The following is a 20,772-nucleotide window of genomic DNA, read 5'->3' on the forward strand; positions in this document are numbered from 1 at the left end:
TCATTTGAATTAAACAAATAAGAGGTAATTAACAAAATTGTGCTTTCAAAGAAAACATTTGTTGGCTCATGGTTCCCCTCCCATCCCAAATTACAGTTATCTGCTATGGAGTGAGCAAAGCGTCTCTTACAACAAATTCATTTCTCACAAGTTTATCATGAGCCGATGTCAGCTAAACAAAATATTTTTGTTGATTAAGATTCAGAAGAGCAAAGTACCATCTGTGCAAGGCATATCAAAATACAAGCCTACATAGGAGAAGCAAAATGGTTAATCCAATGTGTTTGTCCCGCCTTCTGCCATACGCTGGCCTACTATTCTACAATACTTGCATATGCAGATTACATGTACGGCTGGTGTTGCGACGGCAACCCACTACCAGCGTAACTGCCGTAATTAGGAGGAGTAGCATTATAAGATGTTGGTGGAACTCTGTCATCTTGGGAAGGATAGTAATATAACCTTTGATCATTAGCTTGTGAAGCATATGCAGGCTGGCTGGGAACTTGGTAATCATAGGCGCGTGGACCTGCAAGAGCATACCTCTCCGATATCCCGGCATACGCTGCCCTCTCACCAAATACTGGTTGCACATGCCTACCAGCAGTGGGGGCAGGGGCAGCAGCAGCACCAGGGCCACGGTATCCACGCCATCTTCCACTGCCTTTCTGCTTCTTTACTTGTTGGCGTTTACCAAATTCACCAGTTCTCTTCTTATCAGCTTTGGATCTCTCTAGTTGAACCACCCTCTTAAGCAGTGGATCAAGGGGGTAGTCCACTTCAAGCTTGTACTCTTGAACGCATCTTATTACAGCCTTCAGTGCAGTAAGTTCTTTTGCATTAACATCGTCCTACATTTTTGTTTTTAAACACCAACGAAAAGAGATCATCAGAAAAATATTTCTATTGACAAGCTTTGAGTCTGTGGTCGACTAAAATATACCTGTGCACCAGTAGCATCTCCCGTGTTGTCGCCTTGGGAATTTCTCCTCAAGTCTTTCAAGTACGTCTTCAGAAGTGGCACAAGGGGATAACTTTCAGTAAGCTGGAAGACATGAATAAAACGTACAGCATCAATTTGTTTCCCACTTCTGACCATTGATTCAACAAGACCTGCAAGAGACTATGGAGTTTCAGAAAAATCTGCATCCAAAATTCGAATAACCCATCTTACCAGAAGAGAATTATCATTACGTAGCAAAATGAATGTTGCACCTGCCTCGACTTCTCAACTAACATAATTTACTACGAAGGCCGATAGGACATCTTATGGAAACAAAGACTTAGCCTCCAGACCGCATCAGGTCAGTTAGTTAAAAGATGACCAACCTGGCATTTTCTGTGTTAACCCAAGGGAGCGGCAGAGCTCAGGTGTCTGCCTGCGGTGAGCAACTGCAAGAACAAGCTTGCAGAGTTCTTCTTCATCAAACTCTGAAGCAATACTAAAAGTTGCGAGGAGCTGCAAGAATGCCTCTGCTTCCAATGAATTTCCATTGGCAGCATCAATGCCTGCACTAGCCAACTTAGGCTTCCACTCATCAGCAATTGCTTTGGCTTGCTGCTTGGTCTCAGGGTTCAAAAGGTGATCAGCACCTGGGTCAGCCTTTGCCAATAAGGTGGCCATGGCTTCCATAAACATGAGACAGGATCTGCGCATGCCCTGAAGGGCCGCATCCTTCTTACCCTCTGGTTGGTTAGTCTCATCAGGAGGGTAAAACCCCTCCAGTGAATCCAGCACTAAACGTGCTGGTTCACCTGCACTTTCTAGTGCAAGAGAAAGTTCCTCACGAATAACGCTTAGTTTTTTAAGATTCTCAGTAGCATAACTCAGAAGCCCTTTTGCATCCATCTGCTCACAAAATTGGGTCAGCTCTGGGCGTGGCTTAACCTCAAGAGCCATACCCTCAGCATTATCAACTGTTTTATGAGGAAATTCCTCCTCTGGTGAATTTGTATCACCGAGAGAGCTGCTTACCTTGCTGTTTTTGTTATCCCCATCCTCCACGGGTTCTGAAGTTGTTGGCTGGTGAATGGCTTGTGCCTCTGCAATAGCAGCAACTGCAGCATCTTTTAGCTCCTGCACTCGATCCAACAGGTCTTGCTCCTTAGCAGTAACAGCTTCCTCTCTCTCCATAAGCAAAGCACAGGTTTCAGCTTCCTGCTCCTCAAATTTCTTCTCCTTGACTTCAAGCTCTTCAAATCTCTTCTTCAGTGTTGTTTCAAGGTTGCGGAAGTACTCTTCAATTTCTGTCCACTGAACCCTGCCCTCAGACGTTTCCTTGTGAGCATTTAGTTCCAGTAATGCCTTACCAAGCTGATCTATTAGACAGCTTGACGCATCACCTTCCACAACTTGCTCTGCATCAACCATGGTTACTGCAAATGCAGGCTTCTGTTTCAAGAGACACAATGGAAACATGAAAATAAACTCTCGTTAGCAGAACAATAGATATGGAACTGTTCACCTATGGCTCGAATGCTAAAAACCACAGATATTCCTTGATAGGATTCTAGGATTATTAAAAAAGTATGGGTAAACTTTGGAAAACTGTCACTGTATCAATTATTCAATACTTCTCGATGTTGAATTAAAAAACTTGAATGTGCAAAAAGTTTATGCTTCATGTTCAAAGTTTATGATGCTTTCATTCAATGCTGAGCAAGAAATAACAATGATTTGTGATAGCATTAGTGTATACAATTTCCTATTAAATGGACTTAAAATTGCATGCATTTGACTTAATTGACATATCACATTTTCTGATAAGAAACCAGTACCTTCATTAAAAACAGAAAGAAGTACAAAAATGGACTAACAGAAAAAAAAAAAAAAAAAAAAAAAAAAAAGACAACAAAAAGGACACCAGACGAGCCAAAGAACAAAACTGTTCTATTCATGATTCATTCTTCTCATTTTGGAATCTGTCATTCTTCTCAATGCCATTACACAGATGTTTCTGTTTGCAATATGTTCACATCAAGGACATTTACTAACATTCATCTCTCTCCTATACCACTATACTTCACATTTATTATAATCAGAACTCAAATAGCATCCAAACCTATATTAAAATACAAAAAGTGAATACACAATTCCAAGCTCAACAAAATAAAATTTGAAAGAAAACATATTTTGCATTCAATCCAAGGTATAAAATATAAACCCATAACCCATTAGAACCAATTTTGTCTCAAGTTGATTGATTACTCGTTTTTCTTTTATCTCAGAAAGAACACAAACCTAGGTCTCAACAAGAAGTTCATGCGCAAGAGCCATGCAAAATGAGTGAGCAATGAATAAAAAAAACAAAACAAAAAAAGAGAGAGGGGATGTAGTAGCGTACCTCGATAAGCAGAGAAAGATGTATATAAACCCTAAAAAATTACAGGCGCAGAAGCAGAAAATGTACGGAAACCCTAATACGAATGTTTGAATTTGAGAAATGGGTAAGCATGAAAATGCAATCGTAGGCGAAGTCGGTAATTTCTGGAAAACGTTTTATCGCTGGCCTTGAGCTCGAGCTAATTTGTTCTTTCTTGCAACAGAGTACAGAGAGAACGAACCCTAAGGCTCTGTTTGTTTATGCAGGCGCGTATAACCGCAAATTTAACTTGGCAGTTAGTTTTGGGTCGGGTTGGGCCGGGCCATCCGTCGAACCCGGGTAGTGAACTGATCATTAATGAGCCAAATTGAATTCGTCCATGACAAAAACATAAATGAATAAATACTAAAACTAAAAATAAATAAAAGGAGCTGTTATTTACACTCTAAAATGTGATCGTGCACTCTTTTTATGAGTGTTCTATAGTTTTAAAATAATAAAACATTTTAGAGTGCGGATAAGAGTTGTCTAAATAAAATAAAAATATGTTGTGAAAATATTTTATTTATGCAGCAAATGATGGATGGGAAAGCAGGATCTATGATGGGCAGTCCTAGATAGTGCTTGGTGCCCTAGAGCTAGAGATTGAGGGTACATTCTTCCTTATAAAATTTGGAGGATTTAATCAATGAAATCTAGCTAGTGAAAAAGGGCCTTAATTTGTAGACCAGCAGTCTCTAGTTCAAACCCCAATGACACTTTGATAATGTGTATATGTGAGAAACCTCCATCCCCTTGTAGTTTAAACTATCACTTGTATTAATAAATAAATAAAATTTGGAGGACTTAGAGCATCCACAATAGACTCCCCTAAACCACCTCATTTAGGGACCTCTAGTAACTCCTAAATCTGAGAAGAGAGAGAGAGAGAGAGAGAGAGAGAGAGAACTCTTAGTAGCTCCCTATAATTAAATTCTTCTTTACTATAATGCTATTTTAAGAATTTATTTCATGCTGATTAATTTTTATTTTATTTTATATGAAGAGGGACAATTTATGCAAAATTAAAAAAAGAAATAAATCATTTATGATTTGCTAAACTAGGGAGCATGGTTGGAGTTGAAATTTTATAAAGAGCTCATAAAATAGCTCTCTAGTGTTTTTAGTTAAATTTTAACTACAAAATAAAAAGCATGATTGTGAATGCTCTTAGGGCTACAACACACTTAATGTCGGCTTCTCAATTTTCCCAATACTCTTGCAATTTCTCCCCTCTTGCATTTCAAACCACCTACCCTTTATTGCCAGCTGGATCAAAGGTTGGCAGCCTCCTACGATCAGCAATTGCCCTTACTTTGAAGGAGTTTGGTCTTATCTTATTATTATTTGTGTGACCACTTGGGCAAAATGTCTCTTGGCAGCCCTCATTGCATAGGCTTGCTTCCTCCTCTTAGGTTTGTTGTGTTCATCTGTTTGCTGTTTTCTCCTCTTAGTTTAGTGGCTTGGTAGTTCTTTTGTTGTTGCATACCTTGTTGTAATTATTTGGTGCAACAATTTGGAAATTGAGACAACGAAAAATCAGCTCCCTTAAAAAACCCTTGAATAAATGGTTTCCGTACATAGTGTCGAAGGCTAATTCCAACATTTTGCCAGGATTTACTTGATACAATGTTACAACTACAGCATTATGCTACTACAAGTATCAGTAGCATAACCAGTTTGCCTTCTAGCCTCCTCTGTTCTCTGGATACAACGAAGGCAATAAACAAGTTCTATCATACAGAAGAAACACTAAGCTTATGCTTCTTATCAGCAAAAGTTGTGTGTATATGTAGCCCCGACAGCCCTTGAGGTTGTGGCAATTACACTAAATACCGCAAGATTTGTCATGCAACTGAAGTTGGCATTGGTGATTACTCAGTTCACTGGATCTGCAACCTCTTTGATCCGCACCAACTTGAAAAGTCGATGCCCTGGAAAACAAGGTAAACTATAAATCCTAGATACCCAGCTGTGAAAGCACACACTATGAAGCCAACAAGCAACCCATTCACTTCAGCGGAGAAGAAATCCAGCAGAAGATAACCATTGATCACCATCACCAGGGCAGCCACAAGCCACGCAACAATCTTCATAGACAATAAAGAAAAAGATGTGAGCAATTCAACCATAATTTGCTTATTTCTGACTCATGAACAATTTTTAAAAACAAAGAAAACGGAGAACAGCTTGAGTACTTCATAGTATAATCAATTTGAGGTGCTTTTATCTAACAAAGGAACTGAAAACTGCCACAGCGTAATCAGAAACTGAAATAAGATATCAAGCAACCATTCACCTCAAAGGAATATTCCTTGATTCTTGATCAAATAGATCCTATCACTAATGAAGTTAATCAACATAAGGGAAACGAGTAATCTAAACTCTATTTTCAGCTAGACTATGAAATTCAGTGCAGGTGAGACACTTTCTTTTCTCAACCCCATGGAACGGTAAAGGGGGAAAAAGAACAACATTCAACCAAGTATTACAGAATAATTAATGAAGCACTTGAACTTTTGTCCACTAAAAATGCTGTTCTATCACCAAATCTGCAGCACAGAGCCATGATTTATCTCACAATTAGATTACGGCGACAGTTACCATATTATTCTATCAGTGCAATAGATTCTCAAGTCATGGGGCAGTGCACTTGTTTTTGCGTTTTGCTAGTTATGTATAAAGGGAAACCTACCTGATTTGCATAGACAGAAAAATCACCAGGCATTATTGTTCAAATCTATACAAAAATTTGAAATGCAAATGCCATCATGGACTTTATGCCCTAGATGCAGAACAAAGGAAATAGCATACCTTGAGAACAGGGCCAATTTTAAAAACTCCCATGATTTGCTCCTTTGACACCAAGAAAAGCAGGGGAATAAGTGCAAAAGGGATCTGAATTGACTGAAGCACATTAAGCCACTCATTCATAACATCTAATGTGTCCTCTGATGTATCAAATATAAGAGCAACTATTATAGTTGGGATGATTGCACAGCTTCGTGTAATCAAAGCCCTCATCCATTTTTTCAATCTCAAGTCTAAGAAACCTCCCATAATGAACTGCCCTGCATAGGTACCTGTAATAGTGCTACTCTGGCCAGCAGCTAACAACCCAATACCCCAGATGTACAAAATTGGGATCACCCCACCCCCATACTTCTCTTGAAGATACTGCCCTGCATTTACAAGGCCTATACTGTCTGCCAGATCTGTACCATAAAACCCCTTGGCAAACACAGTGGTAACAAATAGGTTGATAACGAAGGAGATAACAAGAGCAATGGTGGACTCTATGCTATAGTAATTGAGAGCTTCTTGAACTCGTCCTCTCTTGCTGTGATCAATCTCCCTTGATTGTACAAGAGCTGAGTGCAAGAATACATTGTGAGGCATAATTATGCAACCAACAACTCCAACAGCCTGCTTTATTGTTCTGGAGCTAAGTTTAGGAACCAAAATACCTACAAAGAGGAATCCACATGATAGTAGATTAGATGAAGAGGTGCAAAGTAGCACGACCCTTTTGGCCTGAATCACCTATTGCTATATATATATATATATATATATATATATATATATATATAACTGATAAGAAAAATCACAGATAGAGGAGTAGAATCCAATACCAATAAGAAGTTCGGTGCCACTGGGTTTAGCTTCCCCAAACATCCATGCAAATGACAGTGCCATTGTTGCAATCAGAACCGCGAACACTGCTTCCAGCTTCCTCACACCATAATTTTCAAGAAAAAGAAAGATGAAACTGTAGCAAGGAAACAAATGAAATTATTTTCGAGTTATCAATTTTAAAATAGTTGCAAGTTCAAGGAAAAAAAATTTGGTTGAGTTCTAAGACAATGCAGGAAAAGAAAGAAACTACAAGCTTGGACTATCAGAAACTTTATTCTTTTGAACCTTAAAAACTGAAAATTAGTCAGCGAGAACTAATAAATCTATTCGGCATGGTTGAAATGAGCTTCACTTTCCAGAAATTAAATATTTTTAAATCTTGGATTTTCCAGGCAACCAAGCAGGATTCAATCCTTCACTTTGAATAGACTCTCAAATTCCTGATTTCAAACAACACTACATCTTTCTATAAACTGAACTAAGTCAACTGGCTGACTAAGAACTTCAAATCTTTAACACAACTACAGAAAGCGCCGAAACCAGTGGCCCTCTGAAAATTGTGAAAGAATCAAACATACTCATATCAAAGAAAAGCCACAGAAATTGCTTGCACATTAAATTTAATTTGCACAAAAAAAACAAAATTCATAACAAAGAGGAAAACCCAAATTCAGATTTTCAAGAACTGAGAAAATTCAAAGAAAGACGAACCATAAACACAAAAGGGTAGAGTTCAAAATACCAATCCAAAGCGGTTATGACGACCCCAGACCAAAGCGGCAAAGCCCCATTACTCAAAATCTTAATAGCAATCGCACTCCCAATAACCTCCTGTATATCAGCCCCAATCAAAGCCAACTCCGCCATCACCCAAAGCACCATTCTCGCCCACGTCGGGTACTCATCTCTACACAGCTCAGCCAAGTGCCGCCCAGTCGCCACGCCGAGCCGAGCCGACAACAGTTGAACCAAGAGCCCCATAGCCGTGGCCCACATGAGAAGCCACAGCAGCGAGTTTCCAGCTATCGCACCCGCCTGAAGATCGCCCTCCAAATTTCCAGGGTCGAGGAAAGCGATGCTCATCAGGAAGCCAGGGCCGGTGAAGAGCCAGAGCTTCTTCCATGAAAACGGCGGCGTCTTGAAGTCGTCGTCTTCCGGTTCGTCGATCCCGACCACGTGGACCTTATCGGCCGAGTCGTAGGCCGTCTCGGGCTGGTCTTGTTCTGAGTCGACTAAGAGTGGCTGCGAGTGGTCGTGAGTCGAAGGCATGGTATATTGGTCTGGAATTGCGTGCCGGTGAGTGTACGGATTGTCTCTGTGCGCTCGCACGATGGTCTCTGTGTGATTTTCAAGCTTTGGGTTGCTTCTTCAACTTTATCGTTATGGGATAATGGGAGAGATGAAGCTCGGAAAACTGCCAGTTCCTCTCTTCCTTTTTCTTTTGCTTTTCTCTTCTTTTCTTTCTTTTTTTTTATATTGTAATTTTTGTTTTAATTATTTTTAGTGTTACTGCTGTTATGGTTGTTTTATTCAATTTGTCGCGTTTTGGGATTTCTAAATATAGAGCTGAGGTTATTCTCTGGTTGACGAATCATAGCTTGCCAAGTAATGTTCTAAATTCATTCTGCAGACGTTATTGATGGCACCAGAAAACTTGTGTGAAATTGTTTTTGTCGTGTGGTGGAACAATCTAGTTGAAACATAAGGAATGCTAATTACTTTCCATTCTTTCCTTTTGTACTCAATTTGTGCCATCTATATTTCAATCACGTATAAATCCATGTATTTCGTGTGCATTCCACACAAGCTCATAAAGATGAGAAATTATAGAATATTATGATAGTATGATTATGTAATATATTTTGTACACGTGTTATAATATGGATGGATGATAGAAAATAATATCACTAAATATTCACTTATATTATAACATATGTATAAAATATACACGTGATCGTACTAATGTAATATTCTACAAACAAAATATTAATACATTGCATTAAATATTATAAACCTATGTTTTCTACATTACATTCATGTATAAAGATTTTATTCTCTTTACAAGCAAAATATAATATTTTGTAATCAATATATAGATTTATGTGTGTATTTCATTCATAAATTTATTTATTCACGTACACATAAAAATTTATATCCATTTTACAAGCAAAACATTCGTACTTTACATTAATATATAAAATACATGCACATAACATAAACTGAATAAGAAAAGTAAGAGAAAAGATAACTAACATTTCTTATTGAAACACTGCAGCCTGCAGGCATCTAAAATTGATTTTTAATCGAATTGTAATACCCTTTTTTTGCTTTGCTGTGTTTATAAATTAAAATTTAATCAATACCCATCCTTTAGTATGTCATATTTTATTCTTTTTGCAGGGGTTCATAAATTTTTATTATTTTCCTTTCTGAGATAATACTTCATGCAAGAAAATCACAGACGACTCCTCGTCGTGGTGGACCAAAAGGCCCATATGTCGACATAATGACACCACCCTAGACTAAAACAAAATATCTGTCTTCACCTCCACTTCACGTCTATAAAATCATTCATCCTCGCCGTTTAATAAAGCTTTCGTGTTTAAAGTTATACTCATCAAATCCAATCACAGCTGCGTGACTGTACATACCACACACAGAGCCCTTTGTGGACCCCACAGAATAGTGACATGTCATTCTTATGACTCTTCTTATCTAAAAGAAATTACAAGTTATATTTGTTTTGAGAAAAATTACAAGTAAAATTAGATAAACTAACGTACTGTATTATCTTTAAACACCAACTTGATTAAAAAAATAAAACTTTTGAACACCGAACTAATAATGTTTCATTTGCTTTTTGCTGTCGATTAATAGTGTTTATCTTTACACTCGAGTACTTAAGTTCGATCTCTTTTTTCAATTATAATTATATTGGAAAACAATAGAACATTAATTGATATCTAAATAGTTGATATTAATTCGTTTAGGAATAATTCTAGATAAGGCATAACTATTTTTAGGGAGAAGCATGTCTAATGTGCTTCTTCATATAATCATTTTTTAGTTAATTTAAATAATTTTGGGAAGAAGCACCTTATATGTGCTTTTACATAAAATTACTTAAAATAATTATATCGAAATTGTTCATAATTTTTTTTAATAAATTGATGTTTTTAGTATGTATGTACTGGAATAGGATCTCCGACAAAATTAGTTCATAAAGAGTGAATTTTTATAAATACGTAAATTAAGTGAGTTGATCATAACATTATATTCGCCTTGAATTTAATTCCCTTACTCGCACATTAAAGTAGTCTTAGAATAAATTTATGGTGAAAAAACAAACGCGAATAACCACGTGGGAATCAATTATGAGGGGGGAGCCTGTTAAAGTAATTTGCAGAGTTGGGAGGGCGTGGGAAGGGTGCGTGTAATGGCGCCAAGTGTGTGGACAACGCGTGTTGTTGTGATTTTGTCGTGGATGGGCTTGTGGATGCACGGGACTTTCCCGGCTGCTTCGTCTGACCGCTTCACGACAAACCCAACTACCACCAAGTTTCGAAATGCTCCACGGTTTTTTTAATTACTGTTTTCTGTACTCTCTGTACTAAATATATCTGCACATGGATGTCGCCGGTCAGTGGTTTCTCTTTTTGGAGCGCCATCTGTCTTTTGGTGAGATATGGAGATGCCATGGTCCATGCCATGATGCCACAATCCAAAATCCCCAAAATAATGCCCTCCCTTACACTTGATGCCAAAAATACCATGCCATTCATTTTCTTATGGTAATGTCAATCTCATATTTCAAATTTATAAGTCCAAATTATTGAGAAATAAGTAGATGCCATACTTGATGCCAAAACTTGTATTCCTCTAATAATAATAATTTATTTTCTATTTTATTTCACTAAATAAGATATACTTTAATTTTGACACTTTTTCAAATTATTTTATTTGAGATACACTTTGTTGTCATTTTATTGAACCCCATCACAACTCATAAAAAAATTGAAGATAGTCATCAGTATGAGTATGCACACGTGATATATTTTGTTTGTGCTATAATATACGTGGACGACATGGTTAAGATTTTTCATTTTATGATATAATATCATTAAATATTTATTTATATTATAACAGGTAAATGAGTTATAATACCGAGTCATATCTATTTCCAAATTATAATTATAAAAAAATTGATATAGATCCAAATTTTCATTGAAAAGTTGGTTTTAATTCTCGGAATTAGTAACTCTAATACAAGTCATTGACTTTTATGCCACGTAGGATTATATTCCTTTTTTATGTTGCTCCTTATACCTTGAATTGGGTAACTGTAATTTATGTGATAATTACATAAAAAAAATTGTTTATGACCATAATTAATTAACAAATTAAGTGCTTATGACCATAACGATATTGGTATATTAGTTACGTTGCCTTTTTTTTTTAATTGTTTTAATTGCATCCATGAATTCTATTAATTGTATATTGTCTTCTTCTTCTTTTTCCTTCTTTTAACCCAAAAAGATCGTTGGCTTTCTTTCTTATTCTTTACGACCTCTTTATTAGGTAAATTGAAGAAACCAAACAAAATGTATTTTGAAAATTACAAAATACCTATATGTCAGGTAGATTATATATTATCTCATACTTTCCGGATAATCAGGTACAATCCTATATTTACCTAGTAAATTATGTAAATAATCTCACATTTACCTAGTAATTATGTACATACTCTTATATTCACCTAGTAACCATGTAGATTAGAAAATTATACCTATATATATACATATATTAATATAAAGCACACTAGCTTATAGTGCCTATATATTAGGTACATAAAATGTCACCAATAGATCTCTTGTTTATCTTGTTTTTCTCAAGTTTTTAATTTGTTGTTATGCTTACACGCCACGAATCAACTTGATAAGTATTAAATATATTGTGTTTTTAATATTTGGGTGTTTACCTAATGCATAGGTACATAATTTCATGTGGGTGATTGTCTCATCAATTAGTATAATATGTGGGTCTTTATATTTATTGATTACATTGTATTTTATTATCCATATATTAGGTAAATATTCACAAGAAAATAATTCAAATTTTAAATTATACAATTCAATTACAATAAAATAATGCATTTAATTTGAATTTTCAATGTGTTTCTTTATTTACCTCAAAGGTTAAAATTTACACAACAACAAAAAGTAATAAAAATCAAAGGTCTTGCATCTAAAACCAAAACAACGAGGATTTAGTCTAACGACAACTAATCATTTTGAACCTAAATCTAAGAAGCCCTTATAATTACTCAATGATTAGTTGATACAACTTCACTTGCCACCTCATTTGTCTCATCTCATCATCTAGTATTCATTCAACGTATGTTAATCAACATCTGTCTAATTATAAATCTATATAGATTTGTTGAGAGCATTGACTTAATGTACGTTTTAAAATTCTTTGTTACACTCTGTAATGATGATTTTTTTTTTCTTTCACAACATATAGAAAATATCTGAGTTGACATCAAATAGAGCCGGACCTTAACTCGTTTATCTAATGGATCTAAGTTGGCCCGTTTCCGACCCGAAATGTTTAGATGACCTAGGCATGCACCCACAATAACATTTTTGTTCTTCATCCTAGCCTATTGGCTAGTGGCTAAAAGTTACCAACAAAAAGGTGAGAGGAGATATACATTCTTCTGTCACATCTATCTGTCATTTTTTCTTCGTGGAACCAACAGCAGCCTTTTACCCCTTTCCCTTTCAAATCAATGACTTGGCTTCAATGCCGAAGGAAAGGTAGATTGTGTGGAGAGAAGTGGCTGCAAGTTGCAACTTTGCTTAAATACAGTTACATGCTATGATGTCTTGAGATCCCTTTCTCAGAACTTCATTGTGATATTTTTCTTTTACATTTTATTTCTTTATTTTTTTGGGTTTTTGTTCATAATTGCTTTGTGCTCCACTTTTTGCCAGGGACGTGACACATATCCTCTTACTAGGCTTTCAAATTAAGCTTACCGTATAATACAAGTAGCTATAGCTGTCGATAATTGATTTATTCGTTCTATCTCTCTCATCAGGTGTGTGTGATGCACCTAATCAAATGTTTCGTATAAGTTTTTATGCGTCTGGAGTTATCCGCAGTACAATCACTTGTGGAACTTCATAAACATTGGACTTGGACTTTAAATTGGTAGGATCGACTTAGGCCTATTGCAAATAAAACAATGGGCCTAATTTATTGTGAATCTGGCTTAAGGCCCAAAAGATGTCATCTTTTTTATTTTTCTGAAAACTGATCGCATTAAGCAATGAAAATATAAATTATTCATCAGTCATTTGAATTAATTTACAGTCCGAAGGACTGGGGACATATCCCTCAATTTGTCCAGAAAAAAAAATCTAAAAATTACAAGAAAAAGAAAAAAAAGAAAAAAAGGGACATGTAATTAGTTCTCTCTCCAAGAGTAAAATGTTTGGTCACCTATAAGAAGAAAAAAAGAAGAAGAGGAAAATAGGAGGTTTAGTCTATGTAGCACGGACACCACGTTGACCGTTACACACGGGTATCTGAGGAGTGTCCGAGGGTCCAACACTCCAACACTTGAGCTTAGTGGAATATCCGTGTAACATAGGGTTTAGTCCTGTGCTGCAAATAACTTTCTAACTTTGCGAATGGATCTTCGGCATATTGGACATATTTTGCTGTCCCCATAAAAAATCCTGCAACATGTATTCTCTGTAAGATAACAAAATTCAACACAAAGCAACATGTTCTGAAACGTTTCTAAAGTTTTAGGCTAAGCACACACACCTCTGTGCACAGACGTAGCAGGTAGCACAATGTCCACAAGGAACCAAAAAACAATCCCTTTGCTCAGTGTAGCAGATCACACATATTTTCCCATCATACAAGTCCTCAGAGGAGCTTGTAATTGGGCCATTGCTACTATTACTGCTGCTGCAATTTCCGGATTCTATATCCCACTCGTCACATGTCCCGTATGTTACTGGCATCGTCTTTCCGGGTTGTAACGTGCTTGTTTCAGTACTTTCTCTTACATCCTCTATACCGCCCTCCTCACCATCGTACTCATTTATGTACTTCAATATCATGTATGCAACAATCACAAGCAATGCTGCATTAATATATGGTTGAAGCTGCATTAGTTTGTAGGCATAAGTTATTAACAAAAATTTTAATTTTAATTTTTCGACAAAATCTTACTTAGAATTCCAACATATGCAATCAAACGGGCTAGAAAGGTAAGCGTAACGCACCATTCCACCTGATCATCCTGTAATTGTACAAGGAGAAATCAAGATTGGTTAAGAAAGTTCATTATGCAGATACTATTGCATCAAGAAAATGAACATATGTAATGCATTACGTTATAGGTGGTACTCGTTAAATTGTATGATTGAGAGTTGATCGATTGAAGCTTCCGGTGCTTCAGTCCATCTATTATGGAACACATTCCTACAGCTCTGCTGTGATGCTTCCTGTGGTTATAATAATTTTTTCCCCTGCAGTATGAAAACAGAGATTTTAATGACATGCATCAATGTGTATGTGTGTTCCTAAATATAAAGTAACAGACAATTTTAAGATCTGAGGCCTCAACCAACGTTAGAAGCTCATGAACCTATAAATTTAGTTTAGGTAACATGAAATGGGTGGGACAAGTCACAAGGGGAAAGATCTAAGTCAAATGTTCATATAATTAAACACAAAAAAAGAAGAAAAAAACATGAGCAAAATGAAAATTTGAAAATTCATAGATATATATCAAAAGCCTTTCTGCATTACCTCAAAAGACCTTGAATATAGACCCGAGTTCAACTCCGGCTTTCGCAGGATCCATGGAGAAACGCAGAGCACTTTGAGTACATTTCAGAAGGGAATGTCAATCTCCTCAGTTTTCATAGAGATCTCACTGACAAAATGTGAAGAAAAGTTGCTGCTCTGTGGACAACTTTTGCTAATAAGATGAAATACTTGTACATTTAAGAATATATTAGCAATGTGGGAATAATATGCACACAGCCTGTACCAAAAAAATTTGGTAGAAGCTAACAAGCCTTCACTTGAATGGCTTTGAACATGAGCAGCAGAAAGGTGGTCCGTAGAAGCCAGACTAGGTTGGAAAAGACAGTGACTGAGTTGTGATGGGCACCAAAGATAGACTGGTAGTTGTTCATCTGGGCAATCTTCTTAACTAACCATCTTTTGAAAAAGTCTGGCGGGTAAGGGAAAATGCAAGACTTTCTGTGTGTCTTGAATGGTAGGTTTGCCGTTTTCGGGTAGGAAGGTGAGCACCAAACTCCAATTTTGGAATTGGAACATGGTCCAACTTGAAAGTGAGATGAAACTACAAACTGCTTTGACCTTACTAATTTATTTTCAGTTAGTGTAATGGTAGGGTCAGTTTGGAAGGCCCAAAGACAATCATATCAAGCTGACCCAAATACATCAATAAACTCAAGGAAGGCCCAACTATGAAGCAAGAATGAAGCCTTAAGAAAATAAAATAAACACCAAGTACAAACCCAAATCAGAAGCCCAACAAAAAATTGAATTTGAAATTTAAAATTTGAAATTCTAGTACTGAAATCAGCCTAAGCAGAGATATCTTAAAATTGAAATCCTAGTACTGATTTTTTTAAAAAAAAAAATTGATATCTTATTACATTATGGTTTAGGTCAATAATTATATATTAACCTCAAATGAGAAATCCTTAGGGCTCGTTTGATAATTATTTTAATTTTAGTTTTTAGTTTTTATTTTCTGTACTAAAGTATAGAGAAAAAAAAAGGAGAATGAAAGTGAGAATGAGAGTGAAGATGAGATTGAGAGGAAAAATGAAAAAGGACAGAATGAAAGGGAGAAGTAATAAAAGTGAAAACCAAAACTAAAAACTGAAATCCATTTGAAATTGTTTTCACTTTTGTTTCTACTTCATCTCATCATCCCCTCTCATCCTCATCCTCATCCTCATTCACATTCCCTTTCAAATTGACTCTCATTTTTCTTTAGAGCATAAAAAAATAAAAAATAAAAAATGAAATGAATTAGCATACCAGCCCTTAATTTGGTAATTGTAGATATATTAAATTTAAAATAGAAATGAATTATCATACCAGCCCTTAATTTGGTAATTGTAGATATATTAAAATTTTTTTTTAAAAAAATATTCGAATTTGAAATATTTTCCAATGAAACGGACAAAAGTATCACTAAATGGACAGCAAATTGCACTGGTTTTGTCCTGAATGGATTTTGTACAGGTGGCCCTGCCACATAAAGTTCAAAAACCCAACAGAGGCTATGGGGGCCCAATATCCCATGCATGCATTGAGCAGTGGGGAGGCAACGACGGGTTTACTTTTGGCATGCATTGCATGCTTTGTTGTTAAAAGGCAGTATTATCTTCTGCATGTTGTTCATCAAGTACACAAAAGTGATTGACAACAAATTCATCAAGCAGTCGATTCAGATGACCCCAAAAAACTGCCCCCATAATTGGCTTGGGATTATTGAGGAATATATCAGATATATGTATGCTTTCTAGCTGGAACTTATTTTTACTTTTGATAAAGAATTTAGAATCAATTATAAATATACACGCATTATAATATTAGTAGATTACTAAAAGCCACGTGCACTAAAAATTTACACGCTGAAGAGATCCATCTTTTCGGGGTGGGCAGGCAGGATCCCTTTTTCTCTAGATGATTTATCAGACACTTTGCATTAGTTGCATTAGTGAAGCAAAATATAGAAATTAACAATTACAAAGTGTGATTAGATTGTTCGTTAAATGAGAGACAGTGGAGTTAAAGTTGGTAAAAGTGAGAAATGTGAATGTGAACAATTACGCATTTAGGTCCAAACCAAACCCTAAAATTTCTTCTTTTGAAAAGAAAGAAAGAAAAAAAGACCCTAAGATAAAACTGTGGGTTGTTACAGATGTGTCCCCATAGACACACACATTGCTTTCACCAAAGTGCGTCTTGTCTGGAAGTCTCATCAACTTTGCACTCTTTTTTGACATAGACACTTGCCTTTCGTCAAATTTTGTTTTTTCTTTCTTCTGCTCCAAAACCTCAACCTCAAATTTGGTTGTCTATGTCATATATCCATGTTCAATGTCCTGTGAGTGACTGCACTTTAGTGTCGATCTATATTCAGAGTTTTCTTTTTCTTTTTGTGGAAAAAAAAAGAGGCAAATTCAACATAAAAAAGTCGACCAAACAGAACCCTCCTGGAAACTTCATGCATTGTACATTAGCATGAGAAAAAGGAGGGTTTAAAAAGAAAGAACAAACAATAAAGGTTGCAGTACGCTTGAAAGAAAAGCACCAAATCATATTAAAGATATGCAGCTTTAGCTAGCTTTGCTTAGATATATCCAGTTGTAATTTCTAGCCTTGTAAAAATAGATTTCAGTCTCTATAATTTACAGATTAATCAAATCCGTTACACGAGGCATTGCATATTAGATAGCAGGGATAATAAGGAAACAATGTCCTAGATAAGAAAAGTTGGTATTTGATATCAGCCAATCATTCTCGTAGGTAATATTTTTCTTTTTTGTATCTGATTAATTGCATTGTATGCACGTGACTTGAAATTTAGTAAAGATTGGGCCGCCCCTTGGCCAGGGCAACTAGGGCCACTGCCTAGGGCCCACAATTGAGAGGGGCACACAAAAATATATTACTCTATATATATATGCATATGCATATGCGAAAAAATAAAATAAAAATAAAATGTCCTCATAGAAAGATAAAGTAAAACTAAAAGTAAAGGGACATGTGTGATATTTATTGAGAGTCTTACTTGGTAGTATAAAACAATAATAAATAAAGGCATACACATATGCAAACAAATCTAGAAGCAAAGGGAGTCTACATTATTGTATTTCCAAAAACCAGACGGAGACTTTTCAAAATCAATCGAATTTTATTTCTGTTCTCTCCGAAACTAAGTGAAAAATCAAAGCCATTTTGAGTTGGAAATTGATTGTTCTCTCTGAAATTGGGAGCACCAGCACCCGAGCATAACATCCAGAACCTAAAATACAGGTTTTATTGTTCTTTCTAAATTAAAATTATTAAAATCTTATTTGCGGACCATCTTGGCTCAAGATAGTCTAAATGGACTAGCAATATTATGCATTGAAAGAGATATGTTGGAAAACATTAAATATGATAATATAATTGATGATTTTGCTTCTAAAACTACAACAAGAAGACATTTTAAATGATCTTTTGTGATCGGAATTTCATTGCTATTTTTATTTTGTAAGTGCATATGAAAGTGAAGCATGGGGACACATGCAAGTTAATTTGTTGTTGAATGTAATGTTTTTAATTGGGTACTCTTTTTTCTTCTTTTGAGGTTTTGTTCCCATTAGGTTTTTCTCAAACAAGGTTTTAATAAAACCCAAAGTGCTCTATATTATCGGTTTTTGTACTCTTATAATTAAAAAAAAATTTATTATGTATCTATATATATAAAGCAAAAGGCAGAGAATGGTGAAACATTCAAAATACCAGAAAATGCCCTTGGTTAATGCAAACATTAAGAATTAAAATTATTAATTAAATGAGGATAATATGGTAAATTCATAATTTTTCATATTAAAAAATTAAAATTAAAAGAAAATTCAGATAATGGATCCTATTTTTATGGAACACAACTATCCATTATCTTTTTTAATTCTAAAATAAATTTAAATTTTTTATAAAAAAAACCTCTTGCAAATGCGGAAGCGCGTGTAAAGAGGCTAGTTTGATATAAAATTAAAATTAAAATTATTTATTTAACATACATGTATGGTGTGAATTGATTTACACATGTATGGTGTGCATTGATGCAGTTGCTTTAGTTACTTCAAATTGTATATACAATCACACTGCGAAAAATAAAATATAAACAGAAAATTAATTACTTGCTTAGTTACACTAGAATTAATTTGAACCTAGCTAAGCTTCTATCACTTCCCCCATCCAATCCCAATATATCACATAAATTAAATCTCGCAAGAAATTTACATCAGTGTTTGAGTGCATTCAAAGATTAATGACATCAAAAGGTCACAAATCAAGGCTCGGGATCAATTAAAGGCAATAATAATTAAGCCTGTGTGGCCGCCGACCACAACAATTTATCCTTTGGTTGACAAAAGCTGGACTTACTTGCGGCAGTCGATTGACACCTTTTGTTTCTTTTTATTCCACTACAGAGCAAGAGACACACTAATTAGTAACATGATGTTATAGTATTCTATTAACTTTTGAATTTGAGTTTGAATACAACTTTTTGTACCTTTCGAACTGACAATCTAATTTATCATCTTTTTAATATAAGCAAGACTCATTCATTCTTGTTGTCTTAATATAGAGAGCTTCGATGTAATGGTTAATAGCAGTTATTCATGTACGCAAAGTCTTGTGTTCAAATTCCTCTTTTAATATCGCTTATATTAAATAGAAGCTCAATGCCATTGTCAAATAAATGGTGCTACGAATCGCTTTAAGAGAAAGTGAGGTGTAGATAGCTATATAACTTTTTGCTTTATTAATGATGTAAAAATTATTAACTGACATAATACTTGACCAATATTCGTTGTTAAATAATGATAAGAAGTAAGTGTACATGAAACTGAAATCTAAACAACAAGGCTGTCATGGCCTGCCACAAAGTCACCCCCGCCATAATCCACTGGCTAAAAGCCCTGCGATGTGCTTCCAAACAAGTACTTGAAACTCTGAAGTGATACCCTGTGAAACATGGAGAATACTTTTTTAGTTAGATTAGACAGAGAATGAATTAAATATAATGTGGTTAGGTATACTTAGATGCAAAAGCAAGCATGTTTAAGTTTCATAAGTAAGAAGTCTTTCATCAACTAATGAGAAGTCAAAATAGTAATTAACAAATTTATCCTCTCTCTAGATCGATCACCTCACAGTCATCACTCACCCTTCTTCTACCCTCATGACATTACAGTCCGACCCTCATGTATCTTTGTCAAAGTTCAAATCAATCAAGCAAAGCCACATCTTGTTCATGTTGGATAAATCATGACAATATATTTGTCAATCTGACTAAGAGAGACGTGAGAACGCTTCTCAAAGATGATTGGAGTTAAATAAGGAAAAGAAAAAAAAACACAAGGTAGAGTCTTCTCAAGATGCTTAAATAATCAGCATGGGCGTAGACAAATTAATTACATCAAACTCTTCTCAAGATGCTTAAATAAGAAACTCCAAAATATAGAATAATAGAAGATCAGAAATAACGTTTGTTAAGTGTTAATTACTAATGATGCACATGACAATGTCCTTTTTTCTAATAGAAATAAATGTAATTGTGGTGATGAACAACTAATTAAGCATTGCCACATCAATACAAGTGATATTAGGAGAGGGGGAATCGAACTTAAGACCTCGGATACAGGGTAGTTCAAGCATCAAACTTGAAGTTCGATTAATATCTAATTTCTATTTAGTATGTTAGTTTGAATCATTTCCAACACAACATGATCATTGACAAATTGAGCGGCATCGATCTTGCCATGCTTGCTTGCGAGGCTACATTAGCTAGAGGGGATACAAGTCTCCATCATTGTAGCTGGAGGACACAACTTTAAGTACTCGATTTTATGATCATATACAAGTGGCATGTCGATTCTTTTGTTAATGCACTATTTTGGCCTTGATTTTCATAGGCAAGTTGCAT

The 20,772-nt window shown here is 35.4% G+C and overlaps 3 protein-coding genes across 3 annotated transcripts; all 3 read right to left on the reverse strand.

Moving 5' to 3' along the window:
• LOC18775206 (FRIGIDA-like protein 3) lies at window positions 107–3,587 on the reverse strand. The gene is made up of 4 exons (XM_007204925.2): window positions 3,345–3,587; window positions 1,330–2,392; window positions 944–1,113; window positions 107–851 (listed from the first exon to the last, which is right to left on the reverse strand). The coding sequence occupies exons 2-4, from the start codon at window positions 2,369–2,371 to the stop codon at window positions 342–344; spliced, it is 1,722 nt and encodes a 573-aa protein (XP_007204987.1). The 5' UTR covers window positions 2,372–2,392; window positions 3,345–3,587; the 3' UTR covers window positions 107–341.
• On the reverse strand, window positions 4,886–8,734 carry LOC18771988 (metal transporter Nramp3). The gene is made up of 4 exons (XM_007205001.2): window positions 7,741–8,734; window positions 6,995–7,131; window positions 6,177–6,829; window positions 4,886–5,452 (listed from the first exon to the last, which is right to left on the reverse strand). Exons 1-4 carry the CDS (start codon window positions 8,265–8,267, stop codon window positions 5,246–5,248), a joined length of 1,524 nt encoding a protein of 507 aa, XP_007205063.1. The 5' UTR covers window positions 8,268–8,734; the 3' UTR covers window positions 4,886–5,245.
• LOC18772063 (E3 ubiquitin-protein ligase NEURL1B) lies at window positions 13,318–15,213 on the reverse strand. Its single transcript, XM_020565399.1, has 5 exons — window positions 14,832–15,213; window positions 14,413–14,548; window positions 14,250–14,319; window positions 13,836–14,160; window positions 13,318–13,744 (listed from the first exon to the last, which is right to left on the reverse strand). Exons 2-5 carry the CDS (start codon window positions 14,497–14,499, stop codon window positions 13,660–13,662), a joined length of 567 nt encoding a protein of 188 aa, XP_020420988.1. The 5' UTR covers window positions 14,500–14,548; window positions 14,832–15,213; the 3' UTR covers window positions 13,318–13,659.

This window comes from Prunus persica, chromosome G6, assembly GCF_000346465.2.
Source record: "Prunus persica cultivar Lovell chromosome G6, Prunus_persica_NCBIv2, whole genome shotgun sequence".
NCBI classification, from domain to species: Eukaryota; Viridiplantae; Streptophyta; class Magnoliopsida; order Rosales; family Rosaceae; genus Prunus; species Prunus persica.

Coding starts and splice junctions, on each gene's coding strand:
- LOC18775206 (XM_007204925.2), bottom strand. CDS start 2,371: ATGGTTGATGCAGAGCAAGTTGTGGAAGGTGATGCGTCAAGCTGTCTA. Junction 1,114..1,329: donor GTTAACACAGAAAATGCCAG/GTTGGTCATCTT, acceptor AGTCTCTTGCAG/GTCTTGTTGAATCAATGGTC. Junction 852..943: donor GAGATGCTACTGGTGCACAG/GTATATTTTAGT, acceptor ACAAAAATGTAG/GACGATGTTAATGCAAAAGA.
- LOC18771988 (XM_007205001.2), bottom strand. CDS start 8,267: ATGCCTTCGACTCACGACCACTCGCAGCCACTCTTAGTCGACTCAGAA. Junction 6,830..6,994: donor TGGCACCGAACTTCTTATTG/GTATTGGATTCT, acceptor TCCTCTTTGTAG/GTATTTTGGTTCCTAAACTT. Junction 5,453..6,176: donor AAATTGGCCCTGTTCTCAAG/GTATGCTATTTC, acceptor TTGTCTATGAAG/ATTGTTGCGTGGCTTGTGGC.
- LOC18772063 (XM_020565399.1), bottom strand. CDS start 14,499: ATGTGTTCCATAATAGATGGACTGAAGCACCGGAAGCTTCAATCGATC. Junction 14,320..14,412: donor TAACGAGTACCACCTATAAC/GTAATGCATTAC, acceptor GTACAATTACAG/GATGATCAGGTGGAATGGTG. Junction 13,745..13,835: donor TGCTACGTCTGTGCACAGAG/GTGTGTGTGCTT, acceptor TACATGTTGCAG/GATTTTTTATGGGGACAGCA.